This window comes from Scylla paramamosain, chromosome 9 (genome assembly GCF_035594125.1).
Source record: "Scylla paramamosain isolate STU-SP2022 chromosome 9, ASM3559412v1, whole genome shotgun sequence".
NCBI lineage: Eukaryota > Metazoa > Arthropoda > Malacostraca > Decapoda > Portunidae > Scylla > Scylla paramamosain.
The window spans coordinates 21,897,764-21,921,791 of record NC_087159.1 but is presented as its reverse complement, the minus strand read 5'-3'; the positions used below and the strand labels follow the sequence as shown (position 1 = coordinate 21,921,791).

The 24,028-nt window shown below is 39.4% G+C and overlaps 1 protein-coding gene across 8 annotated transcripts in view; it reads right to left on the bottom strand.

Annotated features, from left to right (window-relative positions):
• Positions 1 to 24,028, bottom strand: part of LOC135103715 (mucolipin-3-like) — a 374,712-nt gene that overhangs the window by 237,429 nt on the left and 113,255 nt on the right. For all 8 annotated transcript variants that reach the window (XM_064010341.1, XM_064010342.1, XM_064010338.1 and 5 more), the window contains exon 5: positions 3,687 to 3,840. In XM_064010341.1, coding sequence (XP_063866411.1) covers positions 3,687 to 3,840 — 154 coding nt within the window. The remainder of the gene's footprint in view (positions 1 to 3,686; positions 3,841 to 24,028) is intronic.

The following is a 24,028-nucleotide window of genomic DNA, read 5'->3' as shown; positions in this document are numbered from 1 at the left end:
GGAAGGCTTTGCTGCTGGATGCATGGCCAAAGGGGACATGGCAAGTTGGGTCTGCTTCTTATGAACCAATGCTACTGGTTCCTGGAAAGACTGGGAGGCCACCTTCTCAGCATTGGTTAATTCTATGAAAGCTTATATTCCTCAAACAGGAATTTTGTGTCCAAGGAATACTGTCACAAGGCCATCTCGTCTGATACCAAGAAGGATGACAGCAAACTCCTCAATGTTGTCTCCCTTCTAAATGTTACTAAATTTGGTAAAACTAAGGAAATTTCCTTAGCTGCATCCTTAATGGCCTTCTGCATGTTATTAACTGCTTTGACCATAAGAACATCTCTATTGGCATTTTATTTTGCAGCTTAACTAAGTGAGTGAATCTGAAGATCCAAAGCTGAAAGTTTTGAGTCTCACAAAAGACTCTCACTGCTTTTTTCAACCATGTCAGGTCAGCAGTGGTAATCTTGCTGGAGAATCATTCATCTTCTCAGGGAAATACTGGCCTAGTGTATGATTGGCAACTTAGGCCCTCCCTTTCGTTGCATTGTCACTCACTTCATGAAAGCGCCTCTTTCATTGAGCAGTGTAAGGAAGGATGGCTGACTTACCACTCCCCACTTTGTTAGACAACAGATCATGAGTGAAATCTAAGGCATCCAACACTGAGCGTGACCAATCAAAAGGCACAAATTCTCTCCCTGGTTTGGACTCCACAAAGCCCTTCTCAGCCAGACCAGACGATCTCCTGTGATGAACAGTCTCCCTGCTAGCATCATTAAACTGATCAAAGATAAAGTAAGACAACTCGAGAGAGCCAAACACCATGCCCTCACCTTCCTGTCCAGGTTGTTTATCCTTACTTCTGTGTTCCTCCGCATCAGAGGATGAAGCAATATGAAACACTATCCTCTTGAAAAGAGGACTGTGATAGGTTAGCAGTGCCTCCAATCTGCTGTGTACCCTTTGCCTAAATGGCAACCACTGTCTGACCTTGACCAGATAGGGAGAGCATGTGAGTAATCGTCACATCACTCTCTGTCACCTGACTGCCAAGGGTTGGTGGTGTTGGCAAAGAACCAATAGTTCATAGGGCAGGTGCTGCCACATCAGTACAAGTGAGGATGGGATGAACCACAGGAGCTGTTCTCTTACAGTCTACCATCTCATCCTGTGTCTGCTTCACCCCTCCCTGCCAAACAAGTGTTTCTGGTTTGAGTCTGATCACCTTCCTGGGAGGGGTGAGTCCACTACCTTGACCACCCACTTGATTAGCAAGCAAAACCCAATGGGGAAATCCAGGGTAACACCAATTGCTAAATGTCCCTCCACTCCCAATCCGACGAAATTTGGCTGAGGGAATGGCTGAATGTTGGTGGGAGGGAGGGCAAGGGATGTGACCCCAGCTGGTAGTGAAGAAGCTGGAATGGAAGCATGGTTAGCCAGCTTGTTATCTACTATCTCTTCCACAACCTCACTAAAGCTAGCATGTGTCGAATCACCAGACATGCCCCAAAAAATTAGCCATCGGAGACAAGCACCATGACACTGGAAAGTTGAGTTTCAAGATTATTTACAGCTAAACTATCACTCAGCTGTGAAGCAGGCAACCTGACATCTGAACATGCTGGCGACAAATGGTCCATACCTCGCTCAGAGAGCTGGCATAAAAATGATGAGTAAGAAATTACATAAAACGATGAATGAAAATGATGAATGTTGTCTCTTTTCATTATATCTATGTTTGACCATAAGAGTCATCTGGTGTTTATGAGCCTTAATGACCACACTCTTTACACTCAACACAATGCTTGTCTAAAACACAAGAGCCACGGCACTGCACACATAAGGAATGGGGATCACAGGCAGCAGCACTTATCTGACAACTTATCTAAACCACCACTGAACCTTTTAGCAGCAGCAGTAATGGCCAAACCCAAAGAAGTGGGAGGAGATGGCATACCAACAACTGTAGCAACACAAACTTAGAGCACAGATATTAACCCAATGAAGGTTGAAAAAGAAATGGCATGCCCTGGCTGTGAGGACACTAGCTGTGGGAGGATGGGGCTGAATTGTGACGATGTGTGCTGCACCCTCTATCCTACATAGTCTAGTGTTCTTTCTCTTTGAACTTAAATTCTGGTATTTCAACCTTGGAAAATAAGTTGATAGAACCTTGTCCAAATTATATGAGACAGGCTGATGTGAAAAATAATTTGAAAGAAGGGAAATGGAATGAGTTCAGCATACATTAATGTTAGTGTGGTGTAAATAGATTTCTTAGGTTTGATTAAGACATTAGTTATTTAAGTTCAGTTTAATAAAATTGGAGAGATGGCAGTAGTGGAAAAGTAAGGAGAAACAGAGGTTAGCAACAACAGTCAGTCAGTTGTTTTGTTGGGTAGTGAATAGTTTTCAGACATGTCACATTCTGCTTTTGTTGTCTCTATTTCCACAGTTTATGAATAAGGGTTATAAGGAAATAATTAGAGACGTCGCAGTGAGCGTTTTGATACCAGATGGCGCCAGAAATTTTAATTCTCTCCGGAAAATAAATACTTTTTGGGGCAAGGTTTTACAAACTTACAAAGGTGTATCGTTGCACAGTAATGCGTCTGAATTTTAAGTCAATTAATTTCGTGATAACTGACAGCACATGACATTGTTTGAGCCTCTATTCATAATTTCAGATGATATTCTTAAAAGAGCCTATAAGTGTATCAAGGCAGGTAATCTGTAATTTTCTACTGACCTCAATGGAAGTATACTAATATATACTTGCATTTTCATGTACTAAACAACAGGCAAATCCATTTAATGTAAAGAAAATATAATTTTGTATCAGAGACTTTATTTTTGCGGTACGATCACTATCCTCGGGTACTTGGGCAGCGAGCAAACCAAAACACAGGACCACGCTTACTCGACTACCCTGCACAATGGATACATCACTGCCACAATCATGGACTACAGCGGAATTAAGAAAATTCCTGAAAGAACGAGCTATACCCTATTCTGGATATAGTAAAGCAAAGTAAAGGCCTTTGTATCGGCAGAACTGAGAGGCTATTGTTTACACTTTACACTCCTTCCTAAAGGCGCGCGGCGCTTTCTTTAACTGAAGAATCATGATCAAGATAAGTACGTCGTACGTCCGCCAGCGGTGCTGTTTTTTTTTTTTTTTACTGATTACTTTCATATACAGGACGTGTCAGTGATATCTAATATTTTTCAACATTCCCAGATAAAATGCACAAGCCGAAATCAACATCCTTTTATTTTTACTGTTCATACTTACTTAAAAAAAAAATCATTACCTATTTTTAGTTTTATCTTATAATTCAATTAACAAAGCCTTATCATACACCAGTAAGTATGAATATTAATATTAAGGGTTATGTTTTTAATTTTAGATACACTTGTGCAGCAATTCATGCTGTACTTTTCCTGCACATCGATTTCAAATTTAGCTAAGACACCCCTTTGCCCCAGGAAATCGGAGACAATTAAAAATGCTGGCGCTGATAGGTATCTACCAACCTCACTGCGACGTCTCTAATTGCCACAGAGGGAAAAAAAATCCGCGAATCTACCAATCCATGAATGGTGAAATCATAAATAAATGGGGGAGTAATGTGTGATTAGATCATGAAAACAAAAACTGTGGCTGAATTAATACATCTACTTACATTTTGCAATGGTGTCATTCAACATAAAAGTGTTATTGTTGGGGGAAACATATCCACCAGCATACTGTGCCATGCAAAGGGTGGGAAGTACCAAATCCCCATCCCGGTATTTGTAGGAGTATGTTCCAATGGCCTTCTCATTGATAGTTGAATACTGAAAAAGAGATGCCAGATGAGTGAGAAACCAATTTGAAGTGTATGATTTCTAGGCCATATTAGTGCATACAGGGTGTAATGCGAGTTTCTGCAAATACTGAAAGAGGTGAAAGAAAGGCATAATTCTAAGTAGAAAATGTTCTATACACATATGCACTTTAAGGCTTTGTTTACCCATTAGAGGAGTTGAAAATGTATGGGAGTTGTAGGTGTGCTCTGCATGTAGCTATGAGGTGATGGACAGATGGTTGCATTGTTGCAGCCTTGGAGGTGCCACTTGGTTAAATTACAAATGGTTTAATCTTATTTTTTGCAAGGTGTGGAATATTACAGTATCTTATAACAAGACAAATGATATTAGAAAAGCATGCACCGTATTTGATGGCTCATAAGACACATGGGCTCATAAGATGCACCCAGTTTTGGCAGACATTGAAATGAAAAATAGATAAATTAGTGGATTTCAGCTCTGAATATGAAGTGAAGGATTTCACCTGACATTTGAAGACTTTCACTTGCATTTAGATCATTATTAGATCTCAATATTTTGCATTTAAAAACTTTAATATTTGCTAGTAGCCTACATACCAATCCTGTTGTGAGATGTAAACATGTACCTGGCAGTGACTGTGAGAGACTACAGGGGAAATAAAGTTTGTTCATAAGAATGTTAAAAGATAGGTGCAATTTTAATTGTATGAAAGTGTGTCTTACCTCAAGGAGTAACGGTATCACACTAAAGAATGCAATGAAGCTTGCGTAACAATTGCATGTTTGTTTTGGTACATGCAATGCATGGTGCATGGTCACCTGAGCAAATTCTTCCTGACTGGTGTCATTCTATGTGAATTACCGATATGACCTATTATAAATTGTTACCTTGAAAGAAAGAGTTGTTTTCTGGTGCAGTGCCAATCATCACTTTGTTTACATGTGCAAAGATGTCTGGGGTTTGATTTTAGAGCCTCTGTTGCCATAGACTTACCACCAACCACTGCATCAATGCTGAACCTTGGCCTCATAGGATGCAGGCTCATTTTCTGGGACTTTCTTTTTGGAGAAAAGGTGCATCTTATGAGCCATCAAATACGATAATTTACCGATAAGCATTACATGACAATTTCTTGGTGATTAAAATCACTCCTGTAAAATGCTACATGGCATCAATCACTCAGCTGTTTTCAATGTTGCTTGGACTTGCTCCCCCCTCCTCCCTCGCTTCGATGATGCCACATAGCATTCTAAAGGAGTACTTTTAATCATCGCAATAATGTTGTCATGTAATGCTTATTGGTAAATTATATGCTTTTTAATACCATTTGTCTTGTTATAATACTGTTGAGATATTGTAATATTCCACAGCTTGCAAAAAATAAGATTAAACCAGTCGTAATTTGACCAAGTGGCACCACCAAGGCTGTGATAGTGCAACCATCTGTCCATCACCTCATAGCTACACACAGAGCACACCAACGAGTCCCATACATTTTCAACTCCTCAGACAGGTAAACAAAGCCTTAAAATGCATGTGTGTATAAAACATTTTCTACTTAGAATTACACGTTCTTTCACCTCTTTCAGTATTTGCAGAAACTTGCATTACACCCTTAAATACATTTTAAGTTTCATAAAAGTGAAGATTAGTTATCCAGTGTCCCAGATTTTGTTGTGACAAATATACCAATTAGGAAAAAAAAAAAAAAAAAAAAAAAAATATATATATATATATATATATATATATATATATATATATATATATATATATATATATATATATATATATATATATATATATATATATATATATATATATATATATATATATATATATATATTTCCTAATTGGTATATTTGTCACAACAAAATCTGTTCATAAGAATGTTATATATATATATATATATATATATATATATATATATATATATATATATATATATATATATATATATATATATATATATATATATATATATCCAAGGCATGATCTAAAATACAAAAAATGATGAAAGAACAGATGATTAAAAGGTAAAACCATTTCTGTTGCCTCATATAACCCCATGCTATTTGAAGCTTTTTTCACCTCAATCTTGAGCCCCTATCAGTTTTATTCCATTAATCACTTGGAAGTTATCTTAAACATAGAGGAAAAGATATGAGGTATCACAAATTAAAAGGGCCTCTCATGCCAAAATTAAGAAAGTGAAAAAAATGCAATCAAAGTTTGGCAAACTTCTGACAACCATAACTTTCTTATAGTGCTATGACAATTAACTTGATCTCAAAATAACCAGCATACAATGAAAATCATGACAGTCTCAAAAAATGTTCAAGATCAAGATATTCACTACCTAATTTTTGCATATTTTTTTTTCAAACTGTGTTATGGTTTCAGAAAGTCTAGTGACTGTAGCACTCTAATACACAAATACACAGTAGAAAAGGCGGAAGCATCCTCTCTGTGTCTCAGCCAAGACACCAAAACAAAAGGAATTAATGGCAGGTGAATGCAACTGGCCTCCCATTGGCTGAGAGTGTCATGTTGCCAAAGGGGAGGGTTCTGATTGGTTGATGCCCTCCCTGCACTGGAGTGAGCCTCCCATCTCATATGGAATTTGCCTGAGAAAATTTTCTGAATTATAACAGTTACTCATCCTGGATGGACAGCTTTCTAACACAGAATATTGTTCAGCAGTGTTACACTTGCATTGATGATTGACTAGACATCAAAATTATTCTCTCCTTGTATAGATTTTCAATCTTTCAGATGGGAAACTCATCTGCTCCTGGGTGAAAGTTAAGACAATAAAGTGCTAAACACAGTTATCTCAGTTTTGGCTGGGGTGATATGAGTGGCCCTTCTAATGTGAGATGCCTCATATAATAGCACTCATTTCGGCTTACTTTTCCCTCTATAGGGAATGGTTGTGGAGGGCACTATGGTATGTCTTGTGGCCTAGCCACCAACCTCCCTAATCTTGTGCACCACTCTGACACTATCATTCTTGTTTTAGTGTTGTTTGTAAGCAGTATGATTGTATCTACATATATGCATAGCTGTAAAATTTACAGAAATAACTAAATAGACATTACTTCTATATGTGTAAACTTATGCCATACTTTTGCTTTCACTGTTGCATCTGTCAATCTTACTGTCATTTTCATTACTGTCTTGGTAATAATATGTAAGATATATGGTGTTTTTGATAGTCTACTTAGTGTCTTTTTCACTCATTTAGAACTGCAATGAGGTGTGGTACACCTCAAAACAAGGGGCTATATAAAAGGGCAGATAGCATTTTGGGTAGGAATACCTTGTCTCCATTTGCTTTCTGGGGATTTCATCACCATGGCACATGGGAAGAGTGGGTGAGCTGCTATTTTTCACTTTTTATCCAACTTTTTTTTTTACCTCTTAATTGTGCAGTTCTACATGCACCTATCAGACAGAACTTTACACTAATGCACTCATCTATCCTTCCTCTTGCATTTGCAACTGATTTGAAGTTCATAGAGAGAGTAATTTAACCATGGTGATGTGAGGAATATACATGTATGTAACTTTTGCCTTCCTGCCACCTTGTGTGCCAAATTCACTATGGTTGTGGCTGGGTGTGGCTTGAATCAAACAAGACAGAGACAGAGAGAGAGAGAGAGAGAGAGAGAGAGAGAGAGAGAGAGAGAGAGAGAGAGAGAGAGAGAGAGAGAGAGAGAGAGAGAGAGAGAGAGAGAGAGAGAGAGAGCTACCACATGTCCAATTTGAAACCTTTTGGCTTCTATACAATAAGGGGAGAAGTTGGTGTCGGATATAGCCATCAGCAGGCTGTCAGTGGATAGGTTATAAATGTTTTCTTGAAAATAATTTTTCAAACTAAATATCAAATTTCTTTTAAAGTAGGTAAGTAAAGTTTATATTATAGTGTGTGTGGCAAGACTAACCATAACAGACAATTATTCTTTTACATGTAAAAAAACAAACAACTTCAGCAACAATACTAATGACAATCATAAAATGAAAGTGAAAAATATCATGATTATGATTTTGATTTGATTTAATACGATTTAATATCAATGATAATAACGATAATAATTTATAATAATAATGAATATTAATAATATAATTAAAATAAGCAACCATTTTCATAATAACAATAATGTTGATAATAATAATAATAATAATAATAATAACAACAATAATAATAATAATAATAATGATAATAATAATAATAATAATAATAATAATAATAATAATAATAATAATAATAATAATAATAATGAAAATAATGAAAAAACAATAACAATAATAGAAGAAGAAGAAGAAGAAGAAGAAGAAGAAGAAGAAGAAGAAGAAGAAGAAGAAGAAGAAGAAGAAGAAGAAGAAGAAGAAGAAGAAGAAGAAGAAGAAGAAGCAGAAGCAGAAGAAGAAGAAGAAGAAGAAGAAGAAGAAGAAGGTGCTCTGGAGTGCTGGCACACCCTCTCTCCAGGTTATTTGAGGCCATCTTGCACCAAGAAAGGTGGCTGAGAATCTGGAAGACCAGCCATGTGGTGCCAGTACACAAGAAGGGCAGCAGATTGGAGGCAGCAAACTATCACCCCATCTCCCTGCTGTCAGTGGTGGGGAAGATGCTGGAAGGCATCCTAGCAAGGCGCTTCACATCCCACCTTGACAGTCAGCATCTTCTCAGCGCCAGGCAGTTCGGGTTCAGAAAGGCTCATTCGGCAGCAGACCTCACCCTTCTGCTGTCAAATGAGTGAAGTGGCGCCCTAGACCAGGGCAGGCCCATGGCTGTCCTGGCACTACATATCGCCAGTGTCTTTGACTATGTGTGACATGCTGGCCTGGTGGAGTGATTACATGCAGTCAGATAGGGTGGCACCCTGCTGGAGCTGCTGTGTGACTACCTGCATGAGCAGGAAGTACGGATAGTCCACAACAGGCAGCAGTCTTCCCCAGTGAAAATAGGCACAGGTATACCACAGGGCAGCATGTTGGGCCCATTACTCCGGAACGAGTATGTCAATATATAACCTCGTTCCGAGTGCCTGCGCATATGCTGATGACATCACCTTGTTGCTGCCCTTCTTACCAGGGAAAGAACACGAGATGATGGCCCGCTTGAACACCACACTACGCCACCTGGAGAACTGGGGACGCAGATGGCAAGTCACCTTTGCCCCCCAAAAAACACAGCTGCTCGTGGTGTCCAGGTTGGCACATGACATCCGCCCCACTCTCAATAGGGTGCAACTGACACCTCACCAGGAGCTGTAGATCCTGGGAGTCACACTTGACAGCAAGCTGACTTACCAGGCACACATAACTCAGCTCGCAAGGTCAGCAGCAGGGAAGCTGGCCTGCCTCAGAAGGATGTCTGGACTCCTGGACAGAAGAGGACGGGAGCTGCTGTACAAAACAGAGATTTCCTTCTCTCTCGAGTTCTCCTGCTTTGCCTGGGGCAGACTGGTGCCCTCCCACCTCGCTGTCCTGGACAAGATTCAGTGGAGGGCAGAACAACTGGTAAAGGATGGCCTTCCCGAGCATCAGGCCCACAGCCTGCACAGCCTGCAGCACTGCAGGGATGTGGCATGCCTCAGAACCATATACAAGATGCAGGAGCAACAGACACCCCACCTGCAGGAACTCCACTTGCCACCACGCCACGCTGAGGTGCTAACTAGAGCCGTCTCCACAGCACCCTTGGCCCTGGCTACTCCATAGTCTCACTCCACCCACCACCAAATACAGTTCAAGTAAAAGTATGTGCAGTGGTAGAATAAATTTCTGGCCTCGGACAAGTGCCCAAACAATCTTAGTGTTGCAGCAAGTGGAAGCCAGAAATTCAAAGTGTTAGTGAACCAGTGGTTTAGTGAAATGCATGACAATGATAAGGACATAGATATTAGAAGTTCGGCCTATGAGTGACTGTGACACATCAACAAAGTATAGCAGTGGTTAGGCCTCGTGTGTGACATTGAAGCTTTGATACATGGTAGAGGCTCAGCCTCATGAGTGACAGTGACATTTGTACAGTAAATGTAAGATCTTAACTTAGACAGTTAGGTGGGTTTTTGGATAGGGGGTACCCAAAATATCTCCTTTAACCTGTACAATCCTCAGCATGAAGAATGGTGTATCAATAAAAAAATAAATAAAAATGAACTATAATCTTAACTTGAAACAAATATACATTTTGTAAAGAAATATATATATACTTCCTGATTACTTGTTTGTATCTAAATAAGTTTGTGGCTGTAAGGTGAAATTTCAAATAAGAGGCAAACTATTAAATAATCTTGGACCAAAACTTATAACATTGTTCATGAATAATATAATTCTCAACACACAAATTCGGTTAATATCACTACTCCTCTTATGGGTAGTATTGTCTACTAATTTGAAAACTGAATGATATGTAAGATGAAATCTTAAGGGTGTAAGTGAAGAACTGATATTTTCAAATATGATAATCCATAGATAACTTCTATTTCAGGTCTGGAAAAGAAAGAGTGCAACTGGTACTTTTAGACATAAAGCACAAATGCTAAGCCTTGTTTTATCAAACTCCAAATCCTCTAATTTCCACAAAATGATCCTTATCCATCGTAGTATGAAAATATTATATAAAATAAAAAAATAATCATAAGATCCTTTTGGAAGGAAAACTTATTTTTTAACTATATTTTTTATGGCATACTGCTATCACAGTTGATTTCACCAGAAGTAAGGGTTGGTGTCCTCTGTCCTACCATATACTATCTTTGTATCCTTTTTCTTTTATATTCTATACAATGATGACTAATCTATTCTCAAACATCTGATGAAATTTCACTGATGTTGGCATGCTTTTTAACCCATATAGCATTTATGTCATATTTATGACACCTGTGTTTTGCATGTCAGGCATTGGTGTTGTATACACAGGTTACTACTTTGGTATCCTTAATTCTAGAGCCATCCTGAATAAGACATTTTTCCAGATTTACCAAGGTTTACACCTTGACACCTCTAATATACTTCCTGATGTGTCTAAAAGATTTAAATAGTTTTTTTTTTTTTTTTATATGTAGCAAAGGCACCGGGAAAGGGCAACAAAACTACAATTAAGAAAATAAAAGCACACTGAGGTGAACATCCCCCGAACAGATTCAAGAGCAGCAGTTAGAAATTACAGGATAAATGTCTTGTAACTTCCCTCTTGAAAGAGCTCAAGTCATAGGAAGGTGGAAATACAAAAGCAGGCAGGGAGTTCCAAAATTTACCAGAGGAAGGGATGAATAACTGAAAATACTGGTTAACTCTTGTGAATAGAATAGGGATGAGAGAAAGAGGAGACTTGTTCAGCGAGACCATGGGAGAAGGGGAGGCATGCAGTTACCAAGATCACAGGAGCAGTTGGCATGAAAATAGTGGTAGAAGATAGCAAGAGATGCAACATTTCAGCAATGAGAAAGAGGCTAAAGATATTCAGTTACAGGAAAGGAGTTGATAAGATGAAAAGCTTTTGATTCCACCCTGTCTAAAAGAGCAGTATGAATGGAACCCCACCATACATGTGAAGCATATTCCATACATGGAGGGATAAGGCCCCTGTAGAGAGTTAGCAGCTGGTGGAGTGAGTAAAACTGGCAGAAATGACTCAGAATGCCTAACTTCATAGAAACTGTTTTAGCTAGAGATGAGATGTGAAGATTCCAGTTTAGATTATAAGTAAAGGACAGACTGAAAATGTTCAGTGTAGAAGAGGACAGTTGAGTATCACAGAAGAAGAGGGGAAGGTTGTGTCAAGATGATAGATTGAGGAAATGAGTTTTTGAGGCACTGAAGAATACTAATTTTGCTCTGCCCCAATCAGAAATTTTATAGAGTTTACTTCCTGAAGAGTTGGATGTCTATGAAAAGACGTGGAAAAGTGCAGGGTGCTATCATCAGCATAGGAATGGATAGGACAAGAAGTTTGGTTTAGATCATTGATGAATAATAAGAGAGTGGGTGACAGGACAGAACCCTGAGGAACACCACTGTTAACAGATTTAGAAGAACAGTGACTGTCTACCACAGCAGCAATAGAACAGTTGGAAAGGAAACCTGAGATGAAGTTACAGAGAGAAGGATGGAAACCGTATGAGGATTGTTTGAAAATCAAAGCTTTGTGCCAGACTCTATCAAAAGCTTTTGATATGTCTAAGGCAACAGCAAAAGTTTCACCAAAATTTCTACAAGAGGATGACCAAGACTCAGTAACGAAAGCCAGATCACCAGTAGAGCAGCCTTGACAGAACCCATACTGGTGATCAGATAGAAGGTTGTGAAATGATAGATGTTTAACCCTTTCAATATAATGATGCCTACATAGGCATCATGAAGCACTAGTAGAATATATGATGATGCCTATGTAGACATCATAATTACATTCTGTTTTAGTTGTTGCTGAGTGAACATGTATCCTGTCTTGGTTTTTAGCTACAGATAGTTGTTGCTGAGTGATCCTGTATCCTGTCTTGGTTTTTAGCTACAGACTCCATATATTGTCCTTGAGATTCTATTACTCCTCCCACCATCCCTGTTCCACCAATCACGTAAATGAGCTACATCATGCCCCACCCTCTATCCAGAATGAGGAAGTCTCACTGGCAGAGCCTTACATCACAGTTTCCCCCACTATGGTCCTTCCCTTATCTTCCATATCCCCCCAATCCTTCTCATGATCCCATACCTCTCCATAAAAGAGGGGAGACTGTACAGGGAGTACAGTTCTCTCCTCACTGGTTCATTCCTTGCCCTCTTACCCTCCTTTCCCTCCCCCCTCCCTACATTCTCTCTCTCTCTCTCTCTTTACCAAAGGAGGGGAGACAGTATGGGGGGTACAGTTCCCCATTCATAGTTCATTCCTTGCCCTCTTACCCTCCTCTTCCTTCCTCCTCCCTACTCTCTCTCTCTCTCTCTCTCTCTCTCTCTCTCTCTCTCTCTCTCTCTCTCTCTCTCTCTCTCTCTCTCTCCCTGTGTGTGTGTGTGTGTATGTGTGTGTGTGTGTGTGTGTATTTATCTAGTTGTATAATACAGGGTTCAGGCTAGGGTCATAGTGTCCTGTCTCCATATCTATATTTATCCAGCATTTCCTTAAATTTGTGCATGTTTGGTGCTGTAACAACCTCCTCATTTAGACCATTCCAGATATCCACAGTTCTATGTGGAAAACTGTACTTCTTGATGTCCCTCAAACACTGACTCTTCCTGATCTTCTTTGAGTGCCCTATCGCCCATCCAGCTTCATCTTCTTCCAGCAACACCATATCCTGCTTGTCTATCTTCACAGTGCAGTTAACTATTTCATACATTGTTATTAGATCTCCTCTTTCTCTTCTAACTTGCAAAGTTGGCAGCCCTATTTCCTTCAACCTGTCTTTGTACATTAGGTCTTTCAGCTCTGGTACCATCCTTGTAGCTGCCCTCTGAATTCTTTCCAACTTCTTTATGTCTTTCTTCATATGTGGAGACCACACCACTGCTGCATATTCCAGTCTGGGATGTAACATAGTGGCTATAATTTTTTTCATCATAGTCTTATCCATGAAATTAAATGCCACCCTAATATTTGTTAACATCCTGTACGTCGAGCCAAATATCTCATTTATATGGGGTCAGGGTATCTTGACAAACCACTCTCAGGTCTTTTCTTCCTTGCTCATTATTACTTCCTCCCCCATTTTATGGTAACATGCAGGTCTTTTACTCTTTCCCATTTCCATCACATGGCATTTCTTAGCACTGAATTCCAACTTCCACTTCTTGCTCCACCCATAAATCTTGTCAGTATCTCTTTGCAACTCTATATAATCAACATGGCTCTTTATTACTCTTAACAATTTTGCATCATCAGCAAACAAATTAATATAACTGGTCAAACCCTCCTGCATATCATTGATGTATATTTGGAACATAATGTGTGCTAACACTGACCCCTGTGGTACTCTGCTTGTTACATTACTCCAACTTGAACAGGTGTCCCTGATCACAGTTATCATTTCTCTATCCTTTTAAGTAGTCTCTCATCCATTTTAGCATTATACCTCTCAGTCCTCCTATATGTTCCATCTTCCACAATAGTCTTTCATATAGAACTTTATCAAAAGCTTTTTTGATGTCCAAGTACACTGCATCTCTGTTTTGTATTTCATCTATTACTCTTGTATAGAAACTTAGTAAATTTGTCACACATGACCTTCCTTTTCTAAAACCAAATTGACTATTTGTTATAACTTTGTTCTCTTCCAAATATTTAACCCTCTTTTCCTTGATCACCATTTCACAGATCTTGCCCACAATGCTAGTTAGCAATACTGGTCTATAATTTAGTGGCTCAGTCCTCTTTCCTCCTTTGTGTATTGACACTATATTTGCTCTCTTACACTCTCTTGGTACTCTTCCCTCTATCAGTGAGCTGTTAATCACATCCCAGATTGGCTCCACCACTTGTTCTCTACATTCCTTTAGTGTCCAACCTGACACTCCATCAGGCTCCATTGCTTTCCTGACATCCAACTTCTCTAGCAATTTGGCAATTTCATGTATTTGCACCAAGACTTCCAGTGACCATCCCCTGCCTCACCTCCTTGTTTGGTTCTGTAAAACCCGCTTTCACGTTGAACACAGACCTAAAACTCTCATTCATAATTTCACTCATCTCTTCTGCTGTTTGATATATCCTTCCTTCCTTCACTATCTTGTTAATGATCTCTCTGCTTGTCATCTTCCCACTGATATATCTGTAAGAAAGCTTAGGCTTTTTTTTCACATTTCTTTACCACATCCTTTTCAAATTGTTTCTTCTCTTCTCTTCTTATTCTAACATACTGATTCCTTGCCTCCTTATACTGCTCTCTATTATTTTCATTTCTTTTGTTTCTTCAGTTTCTTCCAAGCTATATCCTTTCTCTTCCTAGCTTCTGCACATCTGGCATTATTTATTTATTTATTTATTTATTTTTACATAGGAGGGACACTGGCCAAGGGCAACAAAAAATCCAATAAAAAAAAATGCCCACTGAAATGCCAGTCCCATAAAAGGGTCAAAGCAGTAGTTAAAAATTGATGGATAACTGTCTTGAAATCTCCCTCTTGAAGGAATTCAAGTCATAGGAAGGTGGAAATACAGAAGCAGGGAGGTAGTTCCAGATTTTACCAGAGAAAGGGATGAATGATTGAGAATACTGGTTAACTCTCGCATTAGAGAGGTGGACAAAATAGGGGTGAGAGAAAGAAGAAAGTCTTGTAAAGCGAGGCCGTGGGAGGAGGGGAGGCATGCAGTTAGCAAGATCAGAAGAGCAGTTAGCATGAAAATAGCGGTAGAAGATAGCTAGATATGCAACATTGCGGCGGTAAGAGAGAGGCTGAAGACAGTCAGTTAGAGGAGAGGAGTTGATGAGACGAAAAGCTGATGATTCCATCCTGTCTAGAAGAGCAGTATGAGTGGAAACCCCCTGGACATGTGAAGCATACTCCATACATGGACAGATAAGGCCCTTGTACAGAGTTAGCAGTAGGGAGGGAGGTGAGAAAAACAGGCAGATACGTCTCAGAATGCCTAACTTCACAGAAGCTGTTTTAGCTAGAGAAGAGATGTGAAGTTTCCAGTTCAGATTATAAGTAAAGGTCAGACCGAGGATGTTCAGTGTAGAAGAGGGGGACAGTTGAGTGTCACTGAAGAAGAGGGGATAGTTGTCTGGAAGGTTGTGTTGAGTTGATAGATGGAGGAATTGAGTTTTTGAGGCATTGAACAATACCAAGTTTGCTCTGCCCCAATCAGAAATTTTAGAAAGATCAGAAGTCAAGTGTTCTGTGGCTTCCCTGCATGAAATGTTTACCTCCTGAAGGGTTGGATGTCTATGAAAAGACGTGGGAAAGTGCAGGGTGGTATCATCAGCGTAGGAGTGGATAGGACAAGAAGTTTGGTTTAGATCATTAATGAATAATAAGAAGAGTGTGGGTGACAGGACAGAACCCTGAGGAACACCACTGTTAATAGATTTAGGAGAAGAACAGTGACCGTCTAACACAGCAGCAATTGAACGGTCAGAAAGGGAACTTGAGATGAAGTTACAGAGAGAAGGATAGAAACCGTAGGAGTGTAATTAGGAAATCAAAGCTTTGTGCCAGACTCTATCAAAAGCTTTTGATATGTCCAAGGCAACAGCAAAAGTTTCACCAAAATCTCTAAAAGAGGATGACCAAGACTCAATAAGGAAAGCCAGAAGATCACCAGTAGAGCGGCCTTGATGGAACCCATACTGGCAATCAGGTAGAAGGTTGTGAAGTGAGAGATGTTTAAGAATCTTCCTGTTGAGGATAGATTCAAAAACTTTAGATAGGCAGGAAATTAAAGCAATAGGACGGTAGTCTGAGGGATTATAACAGTCACCTTTTATAGGAACAGGCTGAATATAGGCAGACTTCCAGCAAGAAGGAAAGGTAGATGTTGACAGACAGAGCTAAAAGAGTTTGACTAGGCAAGGTGCAAGCACAGAGGCACAGTTTCGGAGAACAATAGGAGGGACCCCATCAGGTCCAAAAGCCTTCCGAGAGGTTAAGGCAGTAAGGGCATGGAAAACATCATTGCGAAGAATTTTAATAGGTAGCATGAAGTAATCAGAGGGTGGAGGAGAGGGAGGAACAAGCCCAGAATTGTCCAAGGTAGAGTTTTTAGCAAAGGTTTGAGTGAAGAGTTCAGCTTTAGAAATAAATGTGATAGCAGTGATGCCATCTGGTTGAAATAAAGGAGAGAAAGAAGAAGACGCAGTTATTGGAGATATTTTTGGCTAGATGCCAGAAATCACGAGGGGAGTTAGATCTTGAAAGGTTTTCACACTTTCTATAAATAAAGGAGTTTTGGCTAGTTAGAGAACAGACTTGGCATGGTTCCAGGCAGAAATATAAAGTGCATGAGATTCTGGTGATGCAAGGCTAAGTACCTTTTGTGGGCCACCTGTCTATCATGTATAGCACGAGAACAAGCTGTGATAAACCACGGTTTGGAAGGTTTAGGTCAAGAAAAAGAGTGAGGAATGTACGCCTCCATGCCAGACACTATCACCTCTGTTATGCGCTCAGCACACAAAGACGGGTCTCTGACATGGAAGCAGTAGTCATTCCAAGGAAAATCAGCAAAATACTTCCTCAGGTGCCCCCACCTAGCAGAGTCAAAACACCAGAGGCACCTTCGCTTAGGGGGATCCTGAGGAGGGATTGGAGCGATAGGACAAGATACAGATATGAGACTGTGATCGGAGGAGCCCAACGGAGAAGAAAGGGTGACAACATAAGCAGAAGGATTAAGAGGTCAGGAAAAGGTCAAGAATGTTGGGCGTATCTCCAAGACGGTCAGGAATACAAGTAGGGTGTTGCATCAATTGCTCTAGGTCGTGGAGGATAGCAAAGTTGAAGGCTAGTTCACCAGGGTGGTCAGTGAAGGGAGAGGAAAGCCAAAGCTGGTGGTGAACATTAAAATCTCCAAGAATGGAGATCTCTGCAAAAGGGAAGAGGGTCAGAATGTGCTCCACTTTGGAAGTTAAGTAGTCAAAGAATTCCTTATAGTCAGAGGAGTTAGGTGAGAGATATACAGCACAGATAAATTTAGTTTGAGAGTGACTCTGTAGTCGTAGCCAGATGGTGGAAAACTCGGAAGATTCAAGAGCGTGGGCACGAGAGCAGGTTAGGTCATTGCGCACATAAATGCAACATCCAGCTTTGGATAAAAAATGAGGATAGAGAAAGTAGGAGGGAACAGAAAAAGGGCTACTGTCAGTTGCCTCAGATACCTGAGTTTCAGTGAGGAAAAGAAGATGAGGTTTAGAAGAGGAGAGGTGGTGTTCTACAGATTGAAAATTAGATCTTAGACTGCGAATGTTGCAGAAGTTAATGAAGAAAAAGTTGAGGGGGTGTCAAGACACTTAGGGTCATCGACAAAAAGGCAGTCCGACCTGGGGACATTTATGGTCCCCTCCCCAGATGGGGACTCCGAGGCTGGTGAAGGAGTCGCCATTATACCAAATATGTTTGCTCCTCCTTTCTTTATATACAGGTACATACTTCTGCACACCCTCATTGTACTTTTTCAGGAATGTCTCATATTTCTCTTGCACTCTCTTGCCTTCCATAAGTCCCTTCCAATCAATACTCCCAAAGAATTTTCTTAACTCTGTAAAATTTGTCTTTGCGTGATTTAGTCTCCCATTTCTATAATCCTCCTTACATGGTAGAACCTTCCAATCTTGCAGTACCACTTCTAACATCACATGGTCACTTTTTCCCATTGGGCTTAATAATATTTAATGGTTGGACTGGGCTCCAGTTTTTCTGTGAATACCTGGTCTAGCATAGATAATTCCTCCTCCCCTCTGTATCTTGTAAATTCCTCCACCCATTGGTTCATTGTATTCACCATAGCTAACTGTAGCATTTCTTCACTCCACAGTCTAGCATTTCCATTAACTTCCATCTCCTCCCAGCTTACATTTTTGCAGTTAAAGTCACCCACTAGTAGTATTTTACTGTTCTTCCTTATCATGTTGTCTAGGCACTTCAAGACTTCCTTTTGCATTTCCTTGTGATCCTCCAGCCTCCATGTATTAGTCTTTGGTGGTACATACATTAATATGATAGTCCTTCATTCTCTCCCACTGGTCCTGATTGTTATACCTATGACCTCCACCATGCCATCTCCATATTGCACTTCTTCCACATATATATCATCTTGAACCATTATCAGTACTCCTCCTCCTCCTTTTTTCTTTCTATCTCTCCTCCAATAATTACTGTATTTGATGGCTCATAAGATGCATGGGCTCATAAGACACACCCAGTTTTGGCAGACATTGAAATGAAAAAAAGATAAATGAGCAGATTTAAGCTCTGAATATGAAGTGAAGGATTTCACCTGACATTTGAAGACTCACATGCATTTAGATCATTATTAGATCCTAATATTTTGCATTTAAAAACTTTAATATTTGCTAGTAGCATACATACCAATCCTGTTGTGAGATGTAAACATGTATCTGGCATATGGCGTCGGCAGTGACTGTGAGAGACTACATGGGTAATAAAGTTTGTTCATAAGAATGTTAAAAGATAGGTGCAATTTTAATTGTATGAAAGTGTGTCTTACCTCAAGGAGTAAAGGCTTGCCCGTGTCACCAGGTTCAGCACGTAAATGACCACATGTTTGTTTTGGTACATGCAATGCGTGGTGCATGGTCACCTAGGGAAATTATTCTTGACTGGTTTCATTCTATGTGAATTACCAGTAAGCATGACCTATTATTAATTGTTACCTTGAAAGAAAGAGTTGTTTTGTGATGTAGTACCAATCATCACTGTTTACATGTGCAAAGATGGGGTTTGATTTTAGAGCCTCAGTTGCCATAAACTTACCACCAACCACTGCATCAATGCTGAACCTTGGCCTCATAAGACGCAGCCTCATTTCCTGAGACTTTTTTTTGGAGAAAAGGTGCATCAAATACGGTATATCCCTCTTCCTTAAAGCTTAAATGGACTTCCTCTTTTAACTTTGTCTCGGTTAGGCACAACACATCTGGTCTATTTTCCTTTAAGTAATCTCTCACTTCCAGTACACCTGAAAATAACCCGTCTATGTTTGTATACATTACTCTTAATGTACTACTTCTCCCACCATATGCAATTTGTCTGTCTGCTGCTGTGGTTCTTTCATTTCTTGTTCCCTTTCCTGAATATACCATTTCCTTAGTCTCATATCTAGTAGCCTACAGTAAAATTTCCTCTTCTCAGTCTCTGTCCTTCTCTCATTTTTTTCCTTGGCTTCATTTCTCAGATCCCTCTTTTTTTTTTCCTTTCTTCAAAGTTCATATCTCTTTTTATCCAAATATTCTTATATTCTGAACCTTCAGCCAGCTTCCCAGTTCTCACTAGATCTCCTCTACTGAAACTTGGGATCTCATTCTCACTTTTAATGATCTTTTACTTCCTTCACTATATTTTCCAATTAGAGACGTCGCAGTGAGCGTTTTGATACCAGATAGTGCCAGAATTTTTAATTCTCGCCGGAAAATAAATACTTTTTGGGGCAAGGTTTTACAAGCTTACAAAGGTGTATCATTGCACAGTAATGTGTCTGAATTTTAAGTCAATTAATTTTGTGATAACTGACAGCACATGACATTGTTTGAGCCTCTATTCATAATTTCAGATGATATTCTTAAAAGAGCCTATAAGTGTATCAAGGCAGGTAATCTGTAATTTTCTACTGACCTCAATGGAAGTATACTAATATATACTTGCATTTTCATGTACTAAACAACAGCCAAATCCATTTAATGTAAAGAAAATATAATTTTGTATCAGAGACTTTAATTTTGCGGTACGATCACTATCCTCGGGTACTTGGGCAGCGAGCAAACCAAAACACAGGACCACGCTTACTCGACTACCCTGCACAATGGATACATCACCGCCACAATCATGGACTACAGCAGAATTAAGAAAATTCCTGAAAGAACGAGCTATACCCTATTCTGGATATAGTAAAGCAAAGTAAAGGCCTTTGTATCGGCAGAACTGAGAGGCTATTGTTTACACTTTACACTCCTTCCTAACGGCGTGCGGCGCTTTCTTTAACTGAAGAATCATGATCAAGATAAGTACGTCGTACGTCCGCCAGCGGTGATGTTCTTTTTTTATTTCACTGATTACTTTCATATACAGGACGTGTCAGTGATATCTAATATTTTTCAACATTCCCAGATAAAATGCACAAGCCGATATCAACATCCTTTTATTTTTACTGTTCATACTTACTTAAAAAAAAATCATTACCTATTTTTAGTTTTATCTTATAATTTAATTAACAAAGCCTTATCATACACCAGTAAGTATGAATATTAATATTAAGGGTTATGTTTTTAATTTTAGATACACTTGTGCAGCAATTCATGCTGTACTTTTCCTGCACATCGATTTCAAATTTAGCTAAGACACCCCTTTGCCCCAGGAAATCGGAGACAATTAAAAATGCTGGTGCTGATAGGTATCTACCAGCCTCACTGCGACGTCTCTAATTCTATATGCTTCTTCCACTTCTCGTTCCAATCCCTCTTCCTCATCTTGGACCATTGTAATAATTTTCCTTATCAACTCCTTCTCTTCTCTCTGTCTCTGACAGAATTTACTGGGTTTTCTTCTCTTGCATACATTTCTTCTTATCCACTGTGTCTCACCAACACCTCCTTTTCTTTGATTACCTGAATTACTGTGTCCTTGGTCTTTTCCTGTATTTGTTTTTTAACCACCTCTGTGAAGCTAACTTTTTCATCCTCAAATTCTTTCTTCCAGGCATTTCTCAGTTCCTCCATTTGGTTTCACATACTCCCCCTTCCACTTTTCCTGCACTGTCCTCCACCTTTTGTTGCAGCCCTTGCAGAGTTACTTCATATTTATTACACTTAGTCTTGAGTATCTCATTTTCTTTCTTTAGTTCCTCCATTGCCTCTTTCATCACATTGTTTATCTTTAGAGCACTCTCACATTCACTATACTTCTTTTTGAATTCTTTGTTTTCCATAATAAGTTTGTCCTGCTTTTCCAGAATGCCAGAGATCAGTTCCCTCCTGCACCTTATTTCTTTCTCTACACTGATTATCCTCATCATATTTCCTTTCTCTTCTCTGAATCCTGAAAATCCCTTTCTCCACTTGCCTCCACCAATTGTCTCAAACCCACAGAGGTTTATATAAAATGTGCCTTTTGTCTCACCTCCTCATTTGGTTCGTTTACAAACACATCACAACCAGTGGCGCCATCTAGATCTTCCTTTAATCCATTTCTTTTAACCTTAAAATACTCCTTTATGTACTAAATGTAGAGACAGGACACTCTGTAACCCCTTCTCACCCCTGCACGTACATTACTAGGCCTTGTTGTTTTGTCCAGATCCAGTAGCTTGTATCTTCAGGAGCTCTAGCACCCATGTCCAAATAGCTGGCACGTGTGTGTGTGTGTGTGTGTGTCTGTGTGTGTGCTGATGCAGCTGAAAAGGTCGTCATATGACTGACACTTGATTACAGATGAATGCAGGTAGTAGATGTGTGTCTATTACTTCTTTTTATGTAGAGAGAGAGAGAGAGAGAGAGAGAGAGAGAGAGAGAGAGAGAGAGAGAGAGAGAGAGAGAGAGAGAGAGAGAGAGAGAGAGAGAGAGAGAGAGAGAGAGAGAGAGAGAGAGAGAGAGAGAGAGAGAGAGAGAGACTCACCCAGGTGTGCAAACACACAGCTGCCCACTAATCTCTTTTCTGATAACTTCACCTTCCCTACTCTCCCCATTTATTCCTCCTTCACCCATCACCAACTCTTCCATACTACCCTCCAACCACCCCAAATTGTAAATGTGTGTGTGTGTGTGTGTGTGTGTGTGTATGTGTATGTGTGTGTGTGTGTGTGTGTGTGTGTGTGTGTGTGTGTGTGTGTGTGTATTTATTTACTAAATTGTATTTAGTTGTGGTTTACAGGAGGGGAGTAATCTCATAGTATCCTGCCTCTATATCTATCTAGTTTGGTCTTAAAAGCACTAATAGTTTCAGCACTGACAACATCTTCACTGAGTTCATTCCATTTGTTCACAATTCTGTGAGGATAACTATACTTCTTAATGTCTCTTCTACAGTTAACTTTCTTCAACTTCTTATTGTGTCCCCTTGTACAGTGTGTGTATAAATTTATAAAACCTTCTTTGTCCACATTTTCCATACCATTTATCATTCTATACATGTTTACTAAATCTCCTCTCTCTCTCTCCTATTTTCAAGGGTAGGAATTTCTAACACTCTTAATCTCTCTTCATAGGTCTATTTACTCAACTCCGGAACCATCTTGGTGACTGCTCTTTATACTCTTTCTAATTTTACAATGTTACTTTTTGTATGAGGAGACCACACCACTGCTGCATATTCCAATCTCGGTCTTATCATGGAAATCAACAACTTTTTTATCATTTCTTTATCCAAATATGAGAATGCCATTCTTACTCTTTTTGACAAATCCATCGTCTCCAGTATTTTTATCAACATGTCTGTCCAGAGTCAAATTTTCAGTAACTGTTACTCCCAAATCCACTTCCTCTTTTGACTTTTTTAACTTCACACCTTCCATCTCATAATGATATTGTATTCTTTTTTTACTCTTACCAAACTCTATTACTTTACATTTACTTAAATTGAATTCCACTTGCCAAGATTTACTCTATTTATCTTATTTAAATGATCTTGCAGTACCATAAAGTCATTTACATTTTCTACCCTTCTCATCAGCTTAGCATCATCTGCAAATAAGTTCATATAACTATCTATTTCTTCATTTATGTCATTCACATATACAGTAAAATCCCTCTCATCCGGCATTCAAGTATCCGGCAGCTTCAAGTATCCGGCACATTTTTCCCCGAGCCTTAAAATCAATAAAAAATCAATGTGTACTCATAAAATCGATTAAAATTCCCGCGCGAAGCATACTTTGTCCCCTCGCCACCAGAGCGCACTGCTTCGCGCCACCCAATTATTGTAACCAACGAAGTGCTTGGATGACAGCTGAAATTTTCCTTGACTGGTTCAAGCATTGCTTTGTGCCATCTGTCAAGGAAAATCTGAAGAAAAATGGTCTCCCAGAGGACAGTAAGGTAGTTTTATTATTAGATAATTGTAGAGCTCATCCACCAGCAGAGGAACTTGTGGGAAATATTTTTGCTGTATATTTGCCCCCTAATGTCACAAGTGTTATTCAACACATGGATCAGGGAGTCATTCAAAATTTTAAGATGAACTATCGTAAGAATTTCCTTCGCAAACTTGTTAATTATGAGGATGGCACAATCCCCAAGTTCCAAAAACAGTTTAATGTTAAGGATGTGATATTCATGGCTTCGCTTGCTTGGTTAGACGTTAAAAGGCAAACATTGATGCGATGTTGGCGCAAATTGAACCCTTTGATGATGTGTGATGATGAGGATGATGAGTTTGAAGGGTTTGTAGGTGGCATGAAAAATTCGGTGGTGAGCAAGCTGAGGGAAATGGGGGGAAATGTGCAACTTAAAGTGACAGATGAAGCGTTACAGGAATGGGTGGACGTGGACGAAAATCAGGCCATAACATTCACTCTCACAGACAAGGA